This window comes from Hibiscus syriacus, unplaced genomic scaffold, assembly GCF_006381635.1.
Source record: "Hibiscus syriacus cultivar Baekdansim isolate YM2019G1 unplaced genomic scaffold, ASM638163v2 tig00110610_pilon, whole genome shotgun sequence".
NCBI lineage: Eukaryota > Viridiplantae > Streptophyta > Magnoliopsida > Malvales > Malvaceae > Hibiscus > Hibiscus syriacus.
Window position 1 is genome coordinate 1,267,198 of NW_024062800.1, and position 26,609 is coordinate 1,293,806.

At 35.7% G+C, this 26,609-nt stretch overlaps 1 protein-coding gene across 1 annotated transcript; it reads right to left on the reverse strand.

The window, feature by feature from the left end:
- Nucleotides 1-1,943: 1,943 nt before the first annotated feature.
- LOC120135428 lies at nt 1,944-3,860 on the reverse strand. Its single transcript, XM_039151685.1, has 4 exons — nt 3,505-3,860; nt 3,094-3,402; nt 2,723-3,011; nt 1,944-2,645 (listed from the first exon to the last, which is right to left on the reverse strand). The coding sequence occupies exons 1-4, from the start codon at nt 3,823-3,825 to the stop codon at nt 2,446-2,448; spliced, it is 1,119 nt and encodes a 372-aa protein (XP_039007616.1). The 5' UTR covers nt 3,826-3,860; the 3' UTR covers nt 1,944-2,445.
- Between the last annotated feature and the right edge of the window lie 22,749 nt (nt 3,861-26,609).

Genomic DNA, 26,609 nt, shown 5'->3' on the forward strand with positions numbered 1-26,609 from the left:
TAACCAGCTGGTACAACCAGCTTACCAGCTCCTGTATATTATGTGCCATCCATAACTTTTGTGACATTAGGCGTGATATGATGAGTGGCTCCTGAATCGATAAACCAGGACGATGGGGACGAGTTCGTAGCAGCCACATATGCAGCATGCTTAAACCGTTATTGATCACTTGCTCCAACTACACTCATATTGACCTTGTTTCCACACCCACAATTGTTCGAATTAAAGTGACAGACATTAGCATTAGGCACTCGATCCTTAAACGCGTTCCTTTCATCAGGCTCATCTACACCCGAGAACGTTTTATAGAACCTGTACCAGCACCGGTTAACAAGGTGACCGTTCTTGCCACATAATTGGCACTGCACCTTGACACGACCTCTCCCACGGCCAGTCTGATTGTTGTGCACAATATGTCTTTCAGATGTGGCTTGATCTTGTCGAGTAAACCGACTAGCTCTGTCATCCATGGAAACCTTTGCCTATGAGACATTCGCAGCAGCAGTGATATTGTCAAACCTACTGAAGTTCTTTTGTTGAGTTTCAGCATCAATGAGTACAGCCACAACCCCTTCTAAGGTCAAAGAATCTCGGCTGTCTGATAAAACAGTGACAACAGGCCTGCACTCAGCAGATAACCCATTCAATATTGTGGCAATATGCTCCAGCTCGGGCACTGGACTACCACATGATGCGAAGGCATCACATATCTCTTTGATTTGAGATAGGTAGCCTCGCATCCCCAAATCTCCTTGATGAATTATTCTAAGTTGATACTGCAAGTTCATCACTGTTGTTGTAGACTTGCAAGCAAAAATCTTGTTAATCGTTTTCCATACTTGAGCAGCTGTCTCAACCCCTACTAAATGTTGTAGTAAGGACGGACTGATTGTAGATAGCAACCATGAGGCCAAGGCATTGTCTTGGGCCACAAAGACCTCATAATCTTCATTTTCAACCACCGTACCACCATCTAGCACAACTGTTGCAAGCGGAGCAATCAACAAACCAGAAAGCAATTTCTCAAGCCAATGACTCCTAACTGTCAACAACACATGTTGTTTCCACAGCATGAAGTTTCGTTCATCAAGCACCACGCTCAACCGTTTATTAGTAAACCCTTTGGAAGCAGCTACCCAATGATCGGAGCTGCTCAGAACACCACCAGAAGATGGAGTAGTAGGGAGCGCCATATAGCAGATACGTACTCAACAATCGAAACACCCTTATTGCACCACAGGATCAATGGCATCTGATACCATGTTGAAGTTATCACACAAGAATCTTGAAGCTATTAAAGATACAAGAAGTGTATTATCACACAAGAATATGCAGAGTATTTATACACGAATTTGATGCCTTCACAGCCTACTAATTGCTTCTAACCACTCTACCAACTCTAACCAACTGCTAACCACCTGCACATTAACTACACACTGCTAGCAGCACGCACGTACGCATGTAATCATGGTTCAACAGTGATCGAGTCCCAAAAAAAAGGGGGAAGTTGAATAATAACAAAAACGATGGTATTTTAATGTTTAGAGGATTGTTGATGAAAAGCCACGAAAAGACCCACACCACGTGGTACTGTAATCAAAGCACTAACGCAAAAGCAGGCATCACTACCGACCTCTAAAAAAATACGCGTGGAAAACCCGTCACGCAAAATAAAGTAGTAGCGGGCACCATCTGGGCTGAGGCACATGAGTCTATACCAGCACCTGCAGCTGGTGCTTGCTGGCAATGCAGTGATTGCAACAAATGCCCCTGCTTTTCTTTACCTATTAGACGAAGAAAATATCCAAGGTCACAAAAGAGACAAGTTAACCTTAATGTTCGACACGTATAACGGCATCGATACGCCATGTTCCACTTTCATTTCCTTTTAGTCTCATTAATTACAATTTGAAGTACTGTGGATTATTTCTTGAAAGCCGATCTTGGGGAAAGCAAAAGATCCTTCTAATTAATAATTAATTATTAAAATATACAAATCCCTACTTCCAAACACAATGTTCTAATGTTGTTTGACCTCTTAATCTATTTCTTTAAATGAAAAGGAGAAAATAATGGAGCCTTTCAACTTCCCATTTCATTAACATTTTCCAGCAAAATCCAAAACTCTTATCGACTCAAAACACCAGGAATTACAATGGTAAAATAAACCCATAACTTACTGTTCTTCCCTTGCTGCAGCCTTCAACCAAACAAAAGCTTTTAGCTGTGTGGTATCCATCACTGAAACTACAAAGTCCTTTTTATTTTTTTCGACCTAAACCCTAACCCAATATACCATCTTCATTTCCATCTTGATCTTAAAACCTATACACCACTGTAGTACTACTTTCCCTATATCAAACTCGTTACCCTTTATCGTTTTTATAACCTTAAAATTTCTATCCAACCGACAGATCAATTAGTAAACTTGCATGAAATGAGTCATCAGTAAGTCCACTCCTGGGGTAACCGGATTTCATAACTGATTTCTTGCTGTGGCCTGAGATTTCGCTGCCTATGATTTCCCACGAGATTCCCACCATTTCGAAGCCGATGATGGTGAGATTGGGGTTGAGCTCCGACCTCATTGAGATTCAAATTAATTGCCTGAGCCATTCGAGCAGGAACCGAAACAGCAGGACAAGCTGCCGCAATAGAAAAGATGGAATCCATCAAAATTAGAGAATTTATTAAAACGTTACTCATGTTGATGGTTACAAACCTGGCTTCTTGCGGGGTTCAGAAAAGCTTCCAACACGCCGAGGAAGGAAAACCCCAGTTCCAGCACACTGACTTTTCCCATTCGGATTGCCCAATAAAACAGCCCTCGTACCCGACCCGTTTGGTGGCTGTTGTTGCTGTTGCAGAGGCCATGCAGATGGGGACAAACCCAAAGTCCCTTTACCATAGCTTCCTCTGTTTTGGACCACATGCTGCTGCTGCAGTTGCTTCAACCCACCCCAGACCAACGCGTTTTGCTGTTTCATTAGCTGTTGTTTCAGCTGTTGGAACTGCAACCAAAAAACGAAAGACTGAAAATTAATACCCAGCAGAGAGAAAATAAATCAGAATGCTCTGTTTTGAGTATCTTACGTGAGTGGCCCGCAGCTTATTGTGAGAAAGTGACTGTTGAGGGTAAAAGCCAGAAGCATCGAGGTTCAAACAATGTTTTCTAGGTGGCGGACCGAAAAGGCCACTGTTGCTGAATCCTCCATAAGTTTCTTCGTTCATTCGCAACCTTTCTACTTCCCCGGCCGCCGCATAAAGTAGGTCCCACGTTGCCGGAGGCGAAGAAACCCGATATTGACAGTTTGGGCTTCCACGGCCAGACCCTTCCTTGCAGCCACAACCGCTCGGTAACGCACATAGGGTCGATTGTGGTGAACTAGAAAGAACAAATCCCTAAAAACCAAAGCAGAAAGATGTAGAAACCATTGTAAGAAACACTCCTTAATATAATAAACTCACTCAAACATGATTCATGTTAGATAAAATTTAATAAACCTTGGGATTATCAGAGGCGTCGGTTCGGCGGGAATCGTCCTGGAGAGTGGAGTGAGCCATTTGACGAGTTAACCCAGCAAGGTAGTCTTCTTCATCAGTCTCGGTTTCTGTAGAACCCAGAACGGACTCCACGGGAGAACTTAGATCCGAAGAAAGCCCGAAAGACCCAAACCCGTCAGGGAACTCGAAGGGAATAAAAGATTCACCGTCCTTAAGGATATTGGTGTTGTTCGTAGCCTTAACCCCGTCGACGAAAAAGTCATCGTTGGTTAAAAACTGGGGCGGAAGCCAAAACTCACCGTCGTCTAAAACCTCGGCCATAACAAAGATAAACAAGAAGCAAATAAATATTTAGAAGAGAAAGGGAGGGAAGAGCATTTCATAAGAAGCCCAACATTCGGTGGAGAAATAATATTAATATAAGCAATTGCTGGCTCTGTTGATATCGCTGGCTACGGCAGAGATAGGGCCCAGCTGAAGGGAAAAGTAACTAACTGAGTTGCTAAAGAGAGTTGTGACTGTAAAAAAGATGAGCAGATAAGAAATGAGGAACCGAGATTTGTATTTGACTATTTGTAGACTGGGAAAAAAAGGTAGAGATAAGAATCCCAGACACGGATAAAGGAAGGTGAGGAACACGCGCATAAGTGTAGGGTCCAAAAAAGAGTTGCAGCCAAGGAAGGGGGCTCCTTCGCAGCATGTGAGCGGCCAACCATTTCAAAAATTTCAGAAGTAAGCATTTATTTAAGAAGATTAAAATAAAAAAAATAACTTTTAATATATTAATAATACATAATTTAACAAATGAAATTATAGCGTGTTCTTAAAAAAAATTGTAGACAGTATACAATCCTCCGTAAATGGGTTAAAAAATCTGAAAATATTATGTAAATTGTGTTGGGTTAGAATTAACTTTGTTCAAGGTTAATAATCTTACAAGTTACCATCCGTTTCCCACCTGTTCAATGCCATAATGCGTTTTGCTTAATCGGCGTGTATTTCATTCGTTAATTTTGGATGAATTTAATTAATTTTAAGTTGGAATCGAATGAATCTGATATATAAATTCATCGAATTGTGTTAAATTCAAAAAAAAAAAAATTGGATCGTAATTAATCTTCTTTTAAGTCTTAGATATTTATGTCTTTTTTTAATTTAAACTTTTTAAATGTAATTTGAGTTTAAAGCTTTATGCTCCTAGCTCTCATATTGGGTTATGCATATTATTAATTTCAGCTAATTAATTGATTTTAAAAATTAATTATTTGTAAATTGATATAATTGATAATGCAATTTTATAAAAAAAAATTATGGAAAAACAAATCAAATTATTTTTTGGGTGGATTGATTTAATTCTAATTTTTATAGGGCCCTAATGTTTACATAAATTTGGAGTACATGCATGAACCAACTTACCTCAGTGATTAAAGGAATCGTTAATGTTCTCATAGGACACGGGTTCAAACACCAAGAATTGCAGTTGAGAGATTGAACGTTAATTGTCAAATAATTGAAAGTATTTATTAGGGATGACAAACGGGCGGGTCGGGTGCGGATACCCCATCCCCATACTCACCTAATATTTTCAAATCTACCACCCGCCCACCACCCATGATGGGTAAAATTTTTCAAATCTACACTCGCCCGCGCGGGTACATTATTAAATCCATCCCCACACCCACTACCCAACTGGTGACGTACCTGACTAAACCTGTCTGACAGCAATCTTAAGTTATATATAAGCAACAAACATAAAACAAACACGTCCATTAAGAAACATAATAAAATAAATCAATGATTATCTGAGTTAAGTGTTAACATAGATCTTAAAGTACATAAAACACCATAATTAAATCCTAGAAACATAAATGACAAACCAATAATATTTTTGTTATTTGACACACATATATGAAAAACCCTAAAATTATACCTAAATTTATAATGATCCAAAATTTAATGGGTATTTAGTGGGCGGGCAGATATGAGGCAGGTAAGGCCTCAAACCCATCACCCGCCCACTACCCGCGACAGGTACCACTTTCTAAATTCACACTCGCCCATTATCCACTAAAGGTATATCATTCTCGCCCCAATTAGAACGGATACAATATAAAATTCACGAAATTGTATTCGTTTATCATCCCTAATATTTATAACCGATACTATATTATAATCACATTAATTTAACATGGAAAAAAGTTTGGAGCATATTGACCAGTCTTATTAGAGTTGTAGGTAACATTTCATTTTCATGATGTGGAACTTGTATTTTTCACATGTTCTGCCAAAGAATATGGAAGCGCTCACACACTACGCTTAAAACGATGGGGAAAACAACAAAACAAATGTTAACGGATGTTAAAGAACACAACACATTCCTTGTTCTATGTTTTAATGGGAGAGGAAAGGGGATCGGGGGAAAGTTAAAGTATATATTTAACAGAAAAAAAAAACACGTCCATTTTAATTTTAATTTTAATTTTAATTTGTATCTAAATGGAGAACTATTGGAATTTTTATTTTGAATTCTATATATTTTATTTGAAATTTTTAAGAAATTAAAATTTCATACAAAATTTAACATTTAAAAATTATTTAACTTGTTTGTATTATAGTTAAAAATATAAAAAAAAATACTAAATTCATGATTCAGTTAAAGTTTAAGGATTAAATTCAAAATTAATTCCTTTTTGTTAATATATAATGACATTATTATAGAGTCTAGGGTTAACATTACGATATAAACTGATAATATAAATAATTAAAATATAATTTCTAAAAATTGAGTGAATAAAACAAAAATACAAGTGGAAAAAAGTTATCATAAATATAATTTATTCTAATAAATAAGAGTGGTTTTGCCTATATACATAAACAAGTCAAGTCGAATACAAATATTAATAAATTTGATTTAATTTAAAATTTCACATATTTAAATTTATTAAATTTAACTCAATTCAAAATTAAACTCAAATTACTTGGGGACTTGTTTAGTCACATTTAAAACCCTAATTCCACCGTGGAGTATAGCAAAGCAATCAGGCAAAGGAAGATAGCGCAGGCGTTTTACCAAAAAAAAAATCATCGTGGCAATAATTAATTATCTGTCAGGTACCGTTTCAAATTTTTTTATCGATCTAGTATTCTTTTTGACAAGACACGGATGATCATTTGTGTCTTTCCCTTACGTGACGCCACGTAATGAATGGCGCAGATGGTCATCCGTGTCTTATCCGAGCTGTCAACCACGTAAGGAAAAGACGTGGATCATCATTCACGCTTTTCTGAGACTCTGATACGCATTTTTCAATTAATTTTTAACCGTTCATACCTCTCATATTAATTACCACATCCAGCCAAACCCTTCCCATCTCCCTATAAATATCCCATCATTTCTTCATTCAAACACACCACATTCTCAAATCCTCTCAAAACTCAAACACGGTCAAATTTTATTTAGAAGGTAAAATATTTTATTATATTAAAATAAATTACTTTAGTATTTTATTAAATTGTATTATATTTATTTTTTATTATTTTTTGTAATTATAAAATAGAAAGCGGTCTGCTTCGTTTAGATGAATATCATATATCGAGGCATTTTACTAATAGGGTAACATTTTTAAATTCTATTTTAATTTTAATCATTATAAATATTTTATTTATTTAAATTTTTAGTACTATTTTAAATTTTAATTTCTATAATATTTATTAAATTAGGAGAGAGACAGTATATTATATTCATTTATCTATAATCTTAAGTTAGAGATATCAATCTGTGTGTGGTCGTATTTAGTCGAGGCTGGATTCGGTTACGTAGCAAGATATGAAGGGCATTGTAACCTAGAATCTAACCTGATTTCTGCATTGGTCGAGCGGTGGAGACCGAAGACACACACATTCCATTTTCTGTGCGGAGAGTGCACAATTATGCTGGAGGATGTTTCCATGCATTCGAGGCTTCGGTAGATGGAAATGCGCTTTATGGGATGGCGCATGATGACTGGCATTCATTGTGCCAGGAGTATCTTAGAGGTGTCTTGCCTAATTTCAACGGTGGTTGAATTCCGTTAAATTGGTTGGATGCAACTTTCAATCGTTTGAGTAGCGACGCCTCAGAGGAGCAGGTTAAAATGTATGCATGAGCTTGCATACTACAACTAATAAGAGGGCTCTTGATGTCGGACAAATCACACAACCAAGTTCACTGTATGTTGTTACGTCACCTCGTCAATTTTCATCAGGCTGACACACTGAGTTGGAGCTCATCAGTTTTGGCATTTCTCTATAGGAAAATGTATCGAGCTACTGACTATAGAAAAATGATATCGGCAGATGTCTCCTTATGATATAGTCTTAGGTGTGGTATCACGTCCTTTTTATGTCCGATAGTGAAAAACTCGTTGGTTTTCTCGCTATTATTGAGGTAATTACAATACTGCTTTCATATATTAATGATTTTATTTAATATATAATAAAAATTATTTCATTGAATATTTGGTCTACTGCAAGGAAAGAACATCGGGATTTACTTGATGAATTAGAAGAAATTAGGCCACTCATTGATCAAATGGTTGGCACAGAGGTATGTATTTAAATAACAAAATCTATTTTTTATTATCGTTATATAATTAGATTATTATTTTGATAAGAATTATATATATTTGTTTTAGTTTGAATTGGCTCCTTATTGTACTAAATAGATGAAGATTTGTATCCCACACTACTTAAGGGGCCCATTAGATGTTTGGATGGCGGTAATCCTTTTGATCTGTAATGCGATTACCAAGTGGCAACCCACTGATCGTGTGATCCGCCAATTTGTTTTATACAGTCAATTCTGAAAGCACTTAAAATCTCGACGATTTACATAGCACCGATCGACGCAGAAAAAAAGAAGTTGACTGGCTGCTGAAGCATCATGAGTGGGTAATGATATGAGGGGATCGACGTGGGCGCATTCCTCATAAAAAAACCTATTTATGTTGACCATTTGACGGTTGCAGATGGTTTTTACGAGTGGTTCAACAGGAACGAGAAGTCGTTCCTACTTTCTGAGAAAGCAAGAGGCGGGCGTATTCATTGACGTCGATAAAGACGTCAACCGTCACAACCTCATCGTTCCCCGACTCGTGGACGAAAAGCATACGCTTCCGGTTCGTCCTTAGTTGCAGCACCGAAACCTTTACAACAGCAACCATCTACATTGATGTACATTCTGCAACCGTTTCAGATGACTCAGCACTTATATCAGATGCCGCCACCGCCGCAGAGTTATATGACCCCTCATGGAAGATATTATAGTTTTATATTTGTATATCTAACTTGTGGTTCATATGCTGGTTATTTGGAGGGTCCAACTTCACCACCGATGACTGCCGCATAGATACCTCATGTACAATTTTCTCACTCATCGATGTCGGTCTTTTATCAGTTTTCCCAGTTTTCTATGAATGGTGGGATAGTCAGTCATACACCTCCATGGTCCCTATTCTATGGAGGTATTACATCGTCATTTGTCCCTCATCAACAAAATATATCTTCTCCTGATGGTGGTGGTGATGATGATGATGAGAGTGAGGAGTCAGAACAAGTTATACGATGAAATCCTCCTCGAGACAAACAACAACCACCATGTGAAACACATTCGAGAAGCATACATCGATGGATTCATATATTTAATTTTTTTTAATTACAAACAATTGTATTTTTTTAAAAATATTTACCTTTTATTACTTAATTTATTTTGTTTATTACTTAATTCAAGCGAATGATTTTATTATTTAGGTTTTCTTAATCCCTTTTCTTGTATCGTTTTCTTGTTTAATTAATCAATGATAATCAAATGATATTAACTTAAAGTAAATGAAAATTAAATTACATAAACTTATCTTTTATAAACAACAACTACATCAAGCACAACATCAACGGCTACTTGATGACAAAAGAGATGAACATTTTTCTACTGTGTCTTGGGTTTCTACAATGCCCACATATTTTGTTTTCTCTAGACGTTTCTCGAATATCCATATCAAAATGAATTAAAGTGGATTTTAGGCGACTGCGATCCTTCAATAAGGACGAATCTGGTACAATCGGAAGTCAATTCTAAACCTCATTAGGGTCTTTCTCGTTACATATGGGGGAAACTCAAATTCATATACCTTAAACACTTATGATAGTAGGTATATAGGATCCACAAAATGGTTATAATCTTGAAGGATATGCGAGCAAGCTGCTATGACATGAGAGCATTGATAGTTCAGAGCTTGAAACAACCCACAATCGCACCATCTGTCTCGTAGATTAACTCTAAACGAGTTAGCTTGAATCTCTTGAAGAGGTCGCCGGATCTCTGTGACACGAAACAATTCATGGGTTCTAAAGAAGCTTGTTAAAGACATTCCATTTGATGCAATATTTTTTTTGTGGATTTGTAACTAATCTAGGGTGATAGGAATGGCAGTTTTGCATCCAAGTTTAAGCTTGTTCCCCCGATATTGGCAAAAAACGCTCCCAAAAGAAAATATGTCATTTTTACCAAAGTCGTTAATTGTAAATGATGTGCCCTCTTTAAGGTAGAATTGATAACCTTGGCCAAGTTTGTCGCCATGCGTTCATATCGATATCCACCATCATATACATTTGTCCACATTTATTTATTGAAAGTTTGAGAGTCTTATATAAACAAAAACAATAGTTGAAATACGCTAATTAAATAAATAGTGTATGAATTAAAATATAACATAATAAAAAAATAAAAATATTAACAATAATTTAAATAATATAATTTTATATTGTTACAGTAGCAGTAAAAATGTCTCAACGTATGATCATACTTTCTAATTTTACAACCGTAAAAAATAATAAAAAATAATTAGTACAATAATTTTTTTAAATAATCATATATAAAATAAATATAATATGTTAAAAAATTACCTTACAACAAAAGATCGAAGGAACTGGTGAAACAAATATATGAGAAATGGATGTGGTGATGTTTTCGGTTAAAGGGGTGTTATTTATAGGCGATGAGAGAGTTTAAAGGCTGAAAAATTCGGTGGATGATCATTCACGTCTTACTGGCATGTGTCAAAATCAATCATTCGCACCTTTCTCTTACGTGGCACTAGTTCAGATAAGACGTAGATGATCATCTGCGACTTTCATTATATGGCACTATGTAAGGAAAAGGTACTGATGGTCATCCACACCTTATAAAAATATGCTAGATCAATAAAATTTTATGTCTTATAGGTAATTAATTTCTATGTGATTTTTTTGTGGGGGTGAAAACGCCGATATCGCAGAACGTAGCGGAGATGCATCTGATCATTTAGCAGTTATAACTGTCTGAGCTGTCGTTGGTGGGTAGTTATGCGGTGCGGCGCCTAAAAAATGGCTAATATACGGCGTGACCTGTTAAAATTTAGACCGGTTATGTTATATTATTTAACCAGAAATATTATCAAGTACAATAACATATTAGGTAACGCTTATATAATGTAATAGATAGCGCTTATATAATAAAATAGGTATTTAACGGGAAATATTATCAAGTACAATAACATATTAGGTAACGCTTATATAATGTAATAGATAGCGCTTATATAATAAAATAGGTATTTAACGGGAAATATTATCAAGTACAATAACATATTAGGTAGCGCTTATATAATGTAATAGGTAGCGCTTATATTGACCTATTTTATAAGTAAATCGGTATATTTATACCGGTAACATTGCAAATTTACCTATTACATTATAATTATCGGTTTCGATATTTCATAAAGTGTCGAAACTTTTTATAAAAGTATCGACACTTTATGCTTGCACCTCGTTGGGCATTAATATTTCATTCTGGACAAAAATATCGACACAAACTAAAAAAGTGTCGATACATGATTTAGACCTATTCTCTCATAAAACTGGTATAATTATACCGGTTTCATTGACCATTTACCTATTACATTATACTTATGGGTTTTGATGTTTTAGGGATCGATATTTTTTTAATAAATGTATCGACACTTTTTAAGGGTACACCTTTTTTGGCATTCATTCTAGACCGTAAGTATCGACACTTTATGCTTGCACCTCGTTGGTTTTAATATTTCATTCTGGACAAAAATATCGACACAAACTAAAAAAGTGTCGATACATGATTTAGACCTATTCTCTCATAAAACCGGTATAATTATACCGGTTTCATTGAACATTATACTTATGGGTTTTGATTTTTAGGGATCGATACTTTTTTAATAAATGTATCGACACTTTAAGGGTATACCTTTTTTGGCATTCATTCTAGACCGTAAGTATCGACACAACTTTAACAAGTGTCGATACTATATGCTGACCTATTTTAGCATAAAACTGGTATATTTATATCGGTTACATTGTAAATTTACCTAATACATTATAATTATTGGTTTCGATGTTTTCGGGATCGATACTTTTAATAAGTGTCGATACTTTATGTTGACCTAATATATTATGCGTGCACCTCGTTTGGGTCGATACTTGTTACATTGTAATTTACCTATTACATTATAATTATTGGTTTTGATGTTTTTTGGGTCGATACTTGTAGTTATTGTACATACCTAAATATGTACTGCGAATTTAATGTTGTACCCACCCTTTAACTACCACTACCAATACCACATCCTATTGAAAGTAACACGACTGAAACATGTTCAAAATGAACCTTTGCTTACATCTCCATCAACTCCTGGACCACTGAACTTGCACAACAAAATTTTTGCCATGGATAATACTGATGTAGACAATGTTAAGCCAACCGAGGAATGCCATGAAGTACATAATGTTGATGAATCTGACAGATTGGTTGGTCAGCTCTTCTGTTCACGTGATCAAGCTTGGTACTTTTACAAGGGATTCGCACGGGAACATGGGTTTAGTGCACGTAAGGGAACAACACGGCTTGAAGTGGAAGGGAATGTGAGGACACAAGAATTTTGTTGTTCCAAAGAAGGGTTTCGAGTATCAAAAGTCAATACTGTTGATCGTCAACGTGCTCATACGCCAGTCACAAGAACAGGATGTAAGGCTAGAGTCGTAGTTACAGCAACAAATACAAACGATCAGTGGGTTATAAGTAAGTCTGATCAGAAACATAATCATGCATTGTGCACACCTGCTTTGACACCATTTATGCGTTCTAATAGAGCTGTAATTAAGGCTGATATCGATGAGGCAACAACATTGAAAGAGGTCGGTGTTGGCACGTCACAAGTAATGAACTATTTAATGCAGCAGGCAGGGGGCTATCATAATGTTGGATTTACACATAAAGACCTCTACAATGCACTTCAAAGAGGTAAAGCAAAGGAAATCGTCGATGGGGATGTGAATGCGCTTATTGCCTACTTTGATTATAAGAAACATGATGATCCCGAGTTTTTTATGACATACTCGGTAGACGAATCGGGAGCATTGTATAATCTTATTTGGTCGGATTCTACATCGAGATCGGATTACACATGCTTCGGTGATGTAATTGCGTTCGACACAACGTACAAAGATAATTTGTATGGTCGACCAATTATGCCTATTGTTGGTGTCAATCATCACCATAACACAATTGTGTTTGCCACTGCCATAATCGCTGACGAGACGTCTCAATCTTTCGAGTGGGTGCTACAGAATTTTTTAGAAGCCATGATGAATAAATCACCTATTTCAGTTGTCACCGATGGGGATAGGGCAATGCAGAGGGCTATCAAATCTGTTATCCCTTGTGCTAAGCACAGATTATGTTCTTGGCATCTTTCTCGTAATGCACAAGCTAACATTGGTGACCCAAAGTTTACAACAACATTCTCAAAATGCATGGCTTCCTGGTGGACAACCAAGGAATTTGATATTCAATGGCGTTCGGTTGTTTCAGAATTCAACGTCCAAAAGCATCCATGGGTGATTGAGAAGGGAAATACACGACACTTATGGGCACAAGCATATCTAACCGGTCATTTCTTTGCCAATATTCGCTCAACACAAAGGCGCGAATCTATGAATGCTTCACTAGCTATTGCACTGAAACACAAGAAGACATATTTAGATGTTGTTCGTGCAATTGAAGATGGAATTAGTAGAATGCGTATGAACGAGTTGAAAGCGGATTACTTAAGTTCCCATACGAAGCCCTTCCAGATCACAAAACTGGTCGACCTTGAAAGCCATGCCGCTGCGATTTTTACCCGCGAATCTTTTCGTGTGTTCCAAGATGAACTTATACGGGAGACATTGTATCGGATTGAGGCAGAGATTAAGTCCTTATCAGATGAATGTCAACATTATATTTTGTCAAAGTACGCAGAAAAAAATAGGAAATTTGAAATTAGTTTTGATTCTCGTACGAAAACTCTAATTTGCTCCTGCAAAAAATTCGAGACCGTTGGACTTCCGTGTCGCCATCAACTTCACATTTTAAAGCACTTGGACTACACATATTTGCCCGGGACTTTGATTCAAAGTAGGTGGACTAATGATGCGAAGGCTTCTGCACCCAGTTATGTTGATTTGAATGTGTCTCCAGAAGTGATGCAAATGGCAAGGTTCGCTGTTCTATGTTCAACGTCAAGTAGGTTATGCTACATTGCATCAAAGATAGACGAGTCTTTCAAAACCACAAGAGATGAGATGAAAAAAATAATAGAAGAATTAGAAAACTCGTTTGGTTTGAATGATTCAGTCAACCAGAGCATTGTAGTAAACAACGTTCGTGACCCTCAACGAAAACAACGCAAGCGAAAAGAAGTGCCGAAGAACAAGGTCGAGAAGAAAATTAGGCGATGTGGGTACTGCAACGGTGAGGGACATAACAAACTAACATGTCCTCAAGTCAAGCTCAGTTTGAGTACAAGCACACAGCCTACATCAACTGATTTTTTCGAAGACGGAATGGAATGACAACGATCTCCATATATCGTAAGTATCAACATGACTCCTATTGTGTATAAGAAACATGTACATATAAATATTTTGAATGAAGGAAGAAAAACCGCGTTACTTAAAATTAGCGACACAATATTAAAAAGTGTCGATATAGGTTGTAGACCTATTCGCTCATAAAACTGATATATTTATACCGGTTATATTACAAAATTATCTATTACATTATAATTCTGGGTTCCGATGTGTAAATGTCGACACTTTTTGACAAGGTATCGACACATTTTTCTTCCATTCTGGACATAAAGTACCGACACAATATTAAAAGTGTCGACATAGGTTGTAGACCTATTCGCTAATAAAACCGGTATACTTATACCGGTTATATTACAAAATTATCTAGTACATTATAATTCTGGACATAAAGTACCGACACAAAATTAAAAAGTGTCGATATAGGTTGTAGACCTATTCGCTCATAAAACCGGTATATTTATACTGGTTATATTTCAAAATTATCTATTACATTATAATTCTGGGTTCCGATGTGTAAATGTCGACACTTTTTGACAAGGTATCGACACATTTTTCTTCCATTCTGGACATAAAGTACCGACACAATATTAAAAAGTGTCGATATAGGTTGTATACCTATTCGCTCATAAAACCGGTATATTTATACCGGTTATATTATAAAATTATCTATTACATTATAATTCTGGGTTCCGATGTGTAAATGTCGACACTTTTTGACAAGGTATCGACACATTTTTCTTCCATTCTGGACATAAAGTACCAACACAATATTAAAAAGTGTCGACATAGGTTGTAGACCTATTCGCTAATAAAACTGGTATTCTTATACCGGTTATATTACAAAATTATCTAGTACATTATAATTCTGGACATAAAGTACCGACACAAAATTAAAAAGTGTCGATATAGGTTGTAGACCTATTCGCTCATAAAACCGGTATATTTATACCGGTTATATTTCAAAATTATCTATTACATTATAATTCTGGGTTCCGATGTGTAAATGTCGACACTTTTTGACAAGGTATCGACACATTTTTCTTCCATTCTGGACATAAAGTACCGACACAATATTAAAAAGTGTCGATATAGGTTGTAGACCTATTCGCTCATAAAACCGGTATATTTATACCGATTATATTACAAAATTATCTATTACATTATAATTATGGGTTCTGATGTTTTTTCAATCGACACTTTTTGAAAAGGTATCGACACATTTTTCTTCCATTCTTGACATAAAGTACCGACACAATATTAAAAAGTGTGAAAACTTTGTTGTGGATATCATGGAAAACAATGATATAGTAATGTGTTTCGATACATTTGCAAGCAGATGTAAAATACATTAATAACTAGTATTGATATTTCAACAATCCTCAAATGTATATGTATACAGAGAAGCAAATATGGAATAATTAATGAAAATACACACAATATAATCATACCAAATATACATACACAAGAATGTTCAAATAATGTACCGAACAAACGAAATTAATCCGATGAAAAAGGGTTATTTCTAACGAAGTCCGGAACATTAGAGGCCTTCAACAAATTTTCCAAATACTCTCGTATGTTTCCGCCTTTTTCTGATGACATACATAAATAATTTCAATTATCAAACTAATGAGTTGCAATTTTACTAACAATAAACTAAATTAGCAAAAGCATGAATAAATTTGTGTCATACCTAGAGCATTGTCGTTCGAATGGGAAGCAGCGTCAAAGGTATGTGGACATATGTAATTGTATTTCTATATAAACACATAAGTTGTTAAAATAATCAATGTTTGAACACCTGTTCAACTGGAAAAACATATTGCATAAATGCAACTTACCGGATTATAAATCATTTTTTCCGCTGAATCATCGACCAAAAGTGTATTTAGCTCGTTAAAATCTGGACACGCGTTCCAAACATCATTGAGATCTTTACAGTAGGTAACAGTATCGTATGTTTTGCATTTTGCTTGATCCTGTTCACAAACGAACATAAATATGTAGGAATCATAGACAACGAAAAGTCAGCAAACTGTAATGACATTCATCTTACCCACACGAATAGAAAATGCTCAGAAAATAAAGGTAGTTTCTCAAGTACACGGTCGACGTTATGCCTGAGATTGTAATCAAGTTTGAATGTTAACATTCAAATGTATATTAACGATTTTGACTACAGTAATTCAATTGCTCCAAACATGTTCTAACCTCATCTTTGAAGACCAAAGGGCAACAACAAAATTGTTGACACAAAATTGCATAAATTCAAATAATCATGTTATGAGGACAACATCTACAACATGAAGAAAATGAGATTAAAGTTCTATGCTTATATGTTAAAATAATGGATACAAAAGAATAGAATTAAAACCTGCAGGCAGTCTTGGGATGTAGGCAAGGACACCATTGAGATCAAAAATTAAAAGTTTTCTTGAAGGTGGCGTTGCAGACACGATATACTTGTTTGGATCATCATCATCATCATCATCGTCATCGTCATCTTCATCGTCATCTTCATCGTCATTGACCGCTTGGTTGTCCACATATGTTAAAAGAAAATAAAATACAGTTCAGAACGTGTAAATGTTAGAAACATAAATAATGAATTACCTAACTCGTTTGATGTCGTTGACGTAATTCGTCACGCAACATGGAGACTTCATGTTGCAATGATGAAATATCGGATCGCATTCCATTCACAAGTGAATCAATATGCTCCCGAAAATTGACCATGTATTCCATCACGGTCTTAATTGTGACAACCTCTGCAACTAGAGCTTCTTCCATCATTGCGTCTCCACTTGGTTGCTCTTCTTCATGGCCAACGGGGTCCATTTTCTCCCTCTCTTGATCTAATCCGACCTCCTTGACACGCTTCCAACCGAGTTTTTCAACAAAATCATATCCCGCTTTTTTAATAAATACCATGTCAATCTTGCGGGTTAATCGAACAGGGGCGTCATGCGAAAAATCAACTTCCTTCTTCTTCAACAGATGGGTGATGACACATCCATATAGTAGTGTAGTTGAAATTGTTGCTCCCTCTGTGACCATATATACAATTGTATTAATATGAGTTTTGCAATGTTTGGAGCCGTTTTGGATTTGGATTTATACTTTGCTATCCACCAATAATCACTGTCTCGAAGCGTTGAATGTTTTCCCCCACTTGGCCGGATATACCATGTGAGCCTTTTGTGAAACACTCTCGACTCTACATCGAGGTGAATTGGGCTATTTCTAGCAACCCGTTTAATTGTAGACCATCTACACCATTTTCATCTGAATCCCCTTTATTCGCTACACCTAAACCCTCCGCAATAGTTTCCGGAGATATATATAATATCCTCCCCCATGACATGTGTATTAATTTCTATTATATTAGTCTTATTAGGCTCGTGCTGTAAGAAACATTGTTGTAGAAGACTCTAACTAGGTTGGGATAATATCTTGGTTCTACACCAAGGAATTCAAGCCAACCCCAAGATGTAAATGTGGATTTAAAACTAAATGCATATTTATCATCAAATAAGAAACCCAGGTCAATGACACGTTCGGGACGAATCTTCCTTACTTTAAAACTCATCTGCCATCTTTGTTTCTCCATATCGGATCTAAAGTTCAGAGTTTCGAAGGACCTGATTTCCTCAGAAGAATCGTTTATTTCAGAAGGAGGTTGTGGTTGAGAAGAACTGGGTTGAGAAGAGCTTTGAGAAAGACCGCGCTTCTGACGCTGACGTTTTGGAGCCATTTTGGTTGGATGCTATTACAATGGAACACAAACACATTCAGGAAAAAAACTCCAATATAGAAATCAATCAAACCCATAAAATATCGATAAATTTACCTGAAGAGTTATCTTCTGCATGCTTGCCTTATGTTTAGGGTTTTTCGATTTAGAGTACTATATATATGACGGTGGAAAACACTTGATATTTAAATTAGTTTCGACAAAACATTAAACAGTGTCGATACATATTATATACCAATTCTCCCATAAAACCGGTATACTTATACCGGTTAGATTGCAAAATTACCTAATACATTATACTTTTGGGTTTCGATGTTTATGGGATCGACACTTTTTATATATGGATCGACACTTTATGGTTGCACCATGTTTGCCATTCATTCTGGACCAAAAATATCGACACAAACTACAAAAGTGTCGACACATTATTTAGGCCTATTCTCTCATAAAACCGGTATACTTGTACGGGTTAGATTGAAAAATTACCTATTACATTATACTTATGGGTTTCGATGTTTATGGGATCGACACTTTTTATATATGGATCGATACTTTATTGTTGCACCATATTTGCCATTCATTCTGGACCAAAAATATCGACACAAACTACAAAAGTGTCGATACATTATTTAGACATATTCTCTCATAAAACCGGTATACTTGTACGGGTTAGATTGAAAAATTACCTATTACATTATACTTATGGGTTTCGATGTTTATCGGATCGACACTTTTTATATATGGATCGACACTTTATTGTTGCACCCTGTTTGTCATTCATTCTTGACCAAAAATATCGACACAAACTACAAAAGTGTCGATACATTATTTAGACATATTCTCTCATAAAACCGGTATACTTGTACCGATTAGATTGAAAAACTACCTATTACATTATACTTTTGGGTTTCGATGTTTATATGATCGACACTTTTTATATATGGATCGACACTTTATGGTTGCACCCTGTTTGCCATATTGTAAATTTGCCTTTTACTTTAAAGTGAATTTTGTAGTTATTGTACATACCCTCAATATATATGGAATGGCCATTCATTCTCGCACATGATGACAATTATGATGACATTTGGTATAAACAGACAACAATCTCCATATATCGTAAGTATCAACATGACCCTAATGTGTATAAGAAACATGTACAACAACATACTGCTAACTTTTCTCATCTCATTCATAATTATATTCACATACAAAATTATAAATCGTATACAAAATTATAAATCTTATACAAAATTAACCCTACATTTACATCATTGCATCCTTTTGTTATTCTTATGTATCATGGCAGCTTTTGTTATCTCCTGTCTTCGTTGATTTTGATTGTGGCTTACGAGATCGTTTAATATTCGCGATCGATCCCACTCTTCAACAACCTATATTCAAATTGTCAGAACGTTAAGTATTGTAAACTACATCATTCAATCTACGACTTTTAACAATTTTACCACAAACGAATTTTTCTTCCCACTTACAAAATCACCAGTTGCCCCTGTATAACCGATCGATTCCATCCACATCATCACATACATGCCGCAATCATGTCTGTTACAAAATTTGAAAACCACACATGTCAATTATGATGAATACTGCATAAATTAAGCTTTCTATTTGTGATAACATCTCATACCCATTCAATTGCTTATTCTTCTTATGCTCCATAAATTTGAAATTTTTCAAGGGATACTTTCCTAGAGATCCACAGGATTCAACCCAAATGTGTTTCTTATTATAAAAATCTAATATTTTAATATGCATTAAAATAGAAGAAGTTATGATCCAAAAAATTATGCATTATAATTTACATAATGTCCTTTCATACATACATACATACATACTAATCTCTTAGCATCCTTCACTCTCTGTTTAGCTGCTTCAATTGTAAACATACTATCATATATTGTTGCAACACGATCTACCATATCCAACACCAACAGATACCAATGTGAATTATGGTAGTTTATTGTGATCATGATCTGCAACAATTTCACACCCAATTTGACAAAATTCAACATTCTATATCCGAAAACATCATTTGCAATTGGTATGGTGTCTTACCTTCTCACAGTCGGTGAATTTCACATAGTTATTCAATATGGGACCCCAAAAGGTAGTAATACTCTCAACACTTTCTTTGCTGTTGGCATCCAACGCCTGCTGCTGCAATTACGCAACAAACATTATTAATTTACCGTCTATAACACTACTTATCTCCATTTATTAATTTAACTCACCGCTAAGTGGTATGGAAGGTAGCCAATCCTCCGGAGTGACTTCTGAGAATCGTAGCATACTGTCCAGGCGAGCAAATCAATAACCTAATAAAATTAATTACACAATCATAACATATTCAATAAGTTTTAACATTTTCTACTTTCTACTTACCACACCGCCAACCCATTCCGTAGGCTTCAACGTTGCAACGTCGTATACACTAGCGAATTGATTTCCCATTGAGATTACAGAATATCTGTATGAATCATTAGGATTAATATGTTGTCATGAAATATTAAATATAACTCACAAAGCATATATTTCACTTACTCCGATTCTAACTCACTATTCCATAAATAATCACAAATTACAGCTTCAATGTCATCAATTCCGCTTGGAATATCCATTTTTTCAACCTACAATTTTGCATACAAATTTTTGTCACAACAACATAATAAAAATCAAATTAAGTTTTCTTTTATTCAACTTACCTTCTATTTCTTCTTCTGTGGTGCAGGACATTCCGAATCCAAATCTGCTGCTATAACACTCTCCGGTGTATAAATGACATCGACTTCCTTCCTCCTCATTTCTTCCATCTCTTCTTCTTCCTCCTCTCTCTTTTATTCTTCATATTTTTTCAGTTCATCGTATTTTTTTTCTACATAGCTCTTCATCTATTTTATTTCACCCTTCAATTGATCTCCTTCATCCAAGTATTTATCAACCACCCCCTTCACCCCCGTAAGTTCGCTCCTCAATTCCACAACCTCATTCACCACTCCCTCAAATTTTTCACCCGTCACCATCTTAATATCACCCCTTAACACCCCAACTTCTTTCACCACTTCACCCCTCAACACCTCTACTTTTTTCACCACTCCATCTATTTTTCCTTCCACTACCCCCTTATGCCTCTCAAGTGTATCTTCAACTCTCTCAAGTTTCTCTTCGACTTTAATATCACCCCTTAACACCCCAACTTCTTTCACCACTTCACTCCTCAACACCTCTACTTTTTTCACCACTCCATCTATTTTTCCTTCCACTACCCCCTTATGCCTCTCAAGTGTATCTTCGACTCTCTCAAGTTTCTATTCGACTCTATCAAGTTTCTCTTCGACTCTTGATTGTCTTTGCATGATATCAAATTGGATTTTTTTTATATCAGCCAATTCAGACATCAAAATGTCGAAGTTACTATGTTTTCCCTCACCGTCGTCCCACTCACCATCATCCCCCAATACAACCATCTCTCCTTTCTTCTCCTCTGCCTCCTCTACATCCTTGCCAATAACCTTCAAAATTAAATTACAATATTAAGACATTGATTATATTCTTAATATTATTTAATTACATTTATTTCCCTTTCTTGCTTCTTCGTTCTATCCAACTTCAACTTCACCATCACTCTAACCACCTCTTCCTTCCCCCATGCACGGATGCGTGCCACTCCGGTTCTTTCATAAGCCGGCACTGCCTCACAGCCTGACAAAAAATCGAACAGTGCAACCTGCATTTATAATAAAATTTATATTTTTATATAAAAACACAAAAAAGTTCTTCAACTCATTTACCTCTAAGATTGCTATACACCCTTTGAGGTATCTCTGGCTGCCCTTTTTAAAGGTGATTATTGATTCAATCAATCTCGAATGGATATATTCAGCCCAATTGAATTCACCCTTCAAGCCTTCATCGCAAATGAGCTTCATATGTTCCTTGTTCGTTGACGTATGACCCGTTGGACAAAGAAAGATACCGACAAGGTATAATAGAACTCTGGCCTTCAGCTCATCCCCAACGTAAGATCCACTTTTTATTTCCTCTTCAATTTCAGCATATGTCACCTTCTGCTTCAAACCATATTTGGAGGCAAGTGCTTTCCAGTCCTTACTCTTACAGACTTCTACAACACTTTTGCCTTCATTTTCTACCCCCAATACGGCTGCAGCACATGGGATCCCGAGAGGAAATGAAAAATCACCATACTTAGCAATACATTGTCTGACATCAAATTGCGCCATCAAGGATCGATACAATTCCCTCCGAAGAGGTCGATCCTTTACTCCTACCAATGATCCAAAACCTATTTCTCCCAGCACATTCAACTGACCCTTCTCCTAAAGGTGTTTAATTAATGAATTCACCATTTTAATGCTGCATCTTGTCGACACTTCCTACATTTTTTAACAATATAAATGTTATAGTTCTTATATATTTTGTATCAACGTATTACAAGTTTAATGAATACCTTATTTTCATGTGCTTTCCTTCGTTCTTTGTATTCTTTACTATCATTCCTTGACTATGTGATGTAAGGTTCCTTTTCAGCATCACTCATTGAATTCCATTTGGATCTCACATCTTTTGTCACCTAATATTAAACATAAACGTTTCTTAATCAATACATTAACACTAAATACTACTCAATGTCAATTTCATTTTACATACCGAACCGCTCTGTGTGCCATCTTCCTTCATCCTTTTGCATTCGGCCATACTGTCAACATTTAAAATTTGTAATTAATTTAAAGTTTATCGATACTTTAATCCAATTACCATTTCAACAATAATAACAAAAAGACATTGATACTTACTAGAAGTACATATATCCACCCTTTGGTTGCTTTCGAGTATCGGCCTCAATTTCAAAGTCATCTGCGCCACCAACAATTTTCCAACCCATTGACTCCATTTTTCCTTCATATATCAGTTTACGCAAATCAAATTATTTTGTTACATACACTTTATTCAATATACAAATATAGATAACTACTCTTGTGGTAAAACGGTTTTCTTTAAAAGAATTTGAATGGCCACTACAAAATGTGTCGGCACATTTATACAACCTATAATATCATTTTCTACCTATAATATTTAATAAAAGTATCGACATTTATATTTACCTTCAATCACTTTCTACCTGCAATCGGTCCCAAATGCTTCTTTACTCCAAACCCCAAACAACATAAAAACCCTATTCGCGATTACTGTAATAATAAAAAACTAGGGTTTCGACAACATACTTTTCGATTCAACAGCATCAACAAACAAACAAACATCGCTTTAGAAACGCCTTCTGAAATGCAGCAACAATTACGCTTCGATTTTAAAAACTCATCCGTTCTATCGATTTTCAGAGGATATTTAGATATGGCCTTTATATTTTCATCGGATATATTATTTATATTTAATCGATACAAATACAAAAGTGTCGATACTTTTATGTCAGGTGTCGATACTTTCGAAAAGATAATTACCTATTTCTTTGCAAGTGTCGATAATTTATTACACGTACTTACGAAAGTATCAACACTTTCAATATATCCGGTATCGTTTTATCGGTTTTATCATTTTGATACCGGTTTTATCATATTTTTGCCTGTTATATCGTTGTGGATCGATATATTTTTTTAAAGTATCGACACATTAGGTGCTAAAACTGATTCTCTTTAAATTCACAAAGTGTCGATCTTTATATAAAGTATCGACACTTTCAATATCCGGTAACATTTTACCGGTTTTATTATTTTGATACCGGTTTTATCATATTTTTACCTGGTATATCGTTTTGGATCGATACATTTTTATAAAGTATCGACACTTTATAGGATTTAAAACTGCTTCTCTTTTAAATTTACGAAGTGTCGATCCTTATATTAAAGTACCGACACTTTAAATGTATCCGGTAGCGCTTTACCGGTTTTATCATTTCAATACCGGTTTTGTCATAGTTTTACCTGTTATATCGTTTTGGATCGACACATTTTTAATTTGGATCGACACGAACCGACAAGTTAAGTTTACCGGTTGTACAATTTTTTAATATTTTTTCATGACTTAGTCCTACTACATTATTATTAGTAAACATTTCGGATAACACTAAACTGAATTTATTAAATATCTTTTAATATTGGGTAACACCTAATATTTTCGCCGTTTTTAGATTTTCAACTAACGTTGTTTTAACTTGTGTCGTTAATCGTACACATCATTTCGGCGTGTCCTTTCCCTGTTTTCGGCGGCGTTAGTCGGCGCCTCAGTCGTGGACGCAATACCATCTATATCAAATCATTTTATATTTATTTTCAAATCCACCACCCCCTAGGGACATGGTTGCCTGCCGAAAGGACAGCTCACTGCTCATAAAGACTACTCAGCTTACTGTTAAAGGCAGAGGCCGTACATGCCGAATAACGATCCACTTGGAGCTCGAATCGTACGCGCCATTGCAGCCGTTCCTTTCCTGACAGCCAAAAATCATATCAGATCATGTGTTTCGTATCCTTTCCTCTCCATCGTAGCGCGTGAATATGAATACTCTCAATAGTCGGCGTGCGGGACATGAACTTCTTTTTGTTCCTATCATCTACATTTAATATTTTTTTGTTTAATATATTTTAATTAAATTCATATTTAATTATCGTTAAAAACTTTGATTATTGACATAAATAATAGGGTAAATTACATGGTGACCACTAAACTATGATCATAAATTATTTTGACTATCAACATTAAAATGATCAAACGGACACTCAACTATTTAAATGATTCATTCAAGCCGCTGTCTGTTAATTTTTAACGGATGTGACATTATTACAATTAAAAATTGACGTAATTATATTTAGTTTTTAATATTCACTTTTTCTATCAATTTAATCACAATTTAATTTAATTTAATTTAATAAATTTAATTTTTAAATTGAAATGTGTCACATATCATTATATAATTAATTAAATTTGATATTTTATTAATTATTTTCCCACCAATCAAGTTGTCACCACTGTGTAAGGGCAAACAAATTAAACTTGCAAAGCAACTTGTGGGGGTGGGGGATTCGATCTAGGGACCTTAAAAGTCTTTGAGCATGCTACAGTTGGCGACCCGAGGCTTTCCCGGTGGAAATCGGACTCCACCAGGGGTCGACTCTTAGCCCTTACATCTTCGCCTTGATTATGGACGACCTCTATTGTGCGACACCAGACGGTGTACCATGGTGTATGCTTTTCGCTGACGACATTGTCCTAGTTGCTGAAACAAAATCTGAGTTGAATAGTAGCTGGCTACCTGGATGGCTAAAGTGGAGGGCCGCTACTGGAGTTTTGTATGATAAGAAGGCGCCTCTAAAACTTAAGGGAAAATTTTTATAGAATGACAAAGACCAGCACTGTTGTATGGATCAGAATGTTGGGCAACCAAGAAGGATCACGTAAGGAGGATAAAGGCCGCAGAAATGAGAATGCTTCGATGAACATGTGGTAGGACTCTGTGGGATATGACGACAAACTCTGCTATTAAGATGTCCTGGGGGTGGTGTCTGTTTCCAAAAATTGAGGGATGAAAGACTACGGTGGTTTGGGCATGTCCTTAGGCGACTACCGTCGGATGCGGTTAGGAGGGTAGAGTCGATTACAGTCGACGGTGCCAGAAGGAAAGGTCGACCAAGGCGGAAGTGGGAAGACTGCTTGAGATCGATTTGATGGATTTAGCCCTTACCGAAGACATGACCTCTGATAGGAAAATATGGAGGCTAAAAACTAGGGTAGTCGAGTAATGTGGGTCACTATAGGGGTGTATCATCTCTGTCTTCTTTTATGCCTTTGTAGTAATTTCCATGACTTCTACTTTTTATACGTTTCTGTATTGGTATTTATGAAGGATTAGAACTGGGCTTGATATCGTTGACTTCTGTATCATTCTCTCATGTTTCCCTTTTAAATTTAGCCGGGTCTTATGTTTTGTCTATATGCAGAGATTCTTTCGCAGGGATTATTTTGCAGGGATTAATTTCCATTACAGACGCACATATGATTTTAATGACTGCATATGAATACTGTTTAGCTATGTATTTATGTATTTATTTATACATGCATTGCATTTTATCTATATTTTTAATTTCTGACCGCCGGAGGTCTTTCTCGAAAGCTACTCACAACCTAGCGTTGGGGGCAGCCTACTACCTACCTCCCCTTACCCCATACATATGGGAATTTGGGTTTTGTTGTTGTTGTTATTTAAAAAATACTTTTAGAAATAATTAAATTAAAAATCTTAAACTCGTTTTTATTTGTGATTTGAATTTTCTAAATAATTTTATTTTCAATACATTTGATATATTACTATTTTAAAATAATTAGAAAATAATTTAAATAAAAATATTAA

What these genes read in the sequence shown, in the direction of transcription:
- LOC120135428 (XM_039151685.1), bottom strand. Translation starts at nt 3,825, where the DNA reads ATGGCCGAGGTTTTAGACGACGGTGAGTTTTGGCTTCCGCCCCAGTTT. An exon ending in ACGCCTCTGATAATCCCAAG is followed by an intron (nt 3,403 to 3,504) that starts GTTTATTAAATT and finishes TTTGGTTTTTAG; the next exon opens with GGATTTGTTCTTTCTAGTTC. An exon ending in TGAACCCCGCAAGAAGCCAG is followed by an intron (nt 2,646 to 2,722) that starts GTTTGTAACCAT and finishes CTATTGCGGCAG; the next exon opens with CTTGTCCTGCTGTTTCGGTT.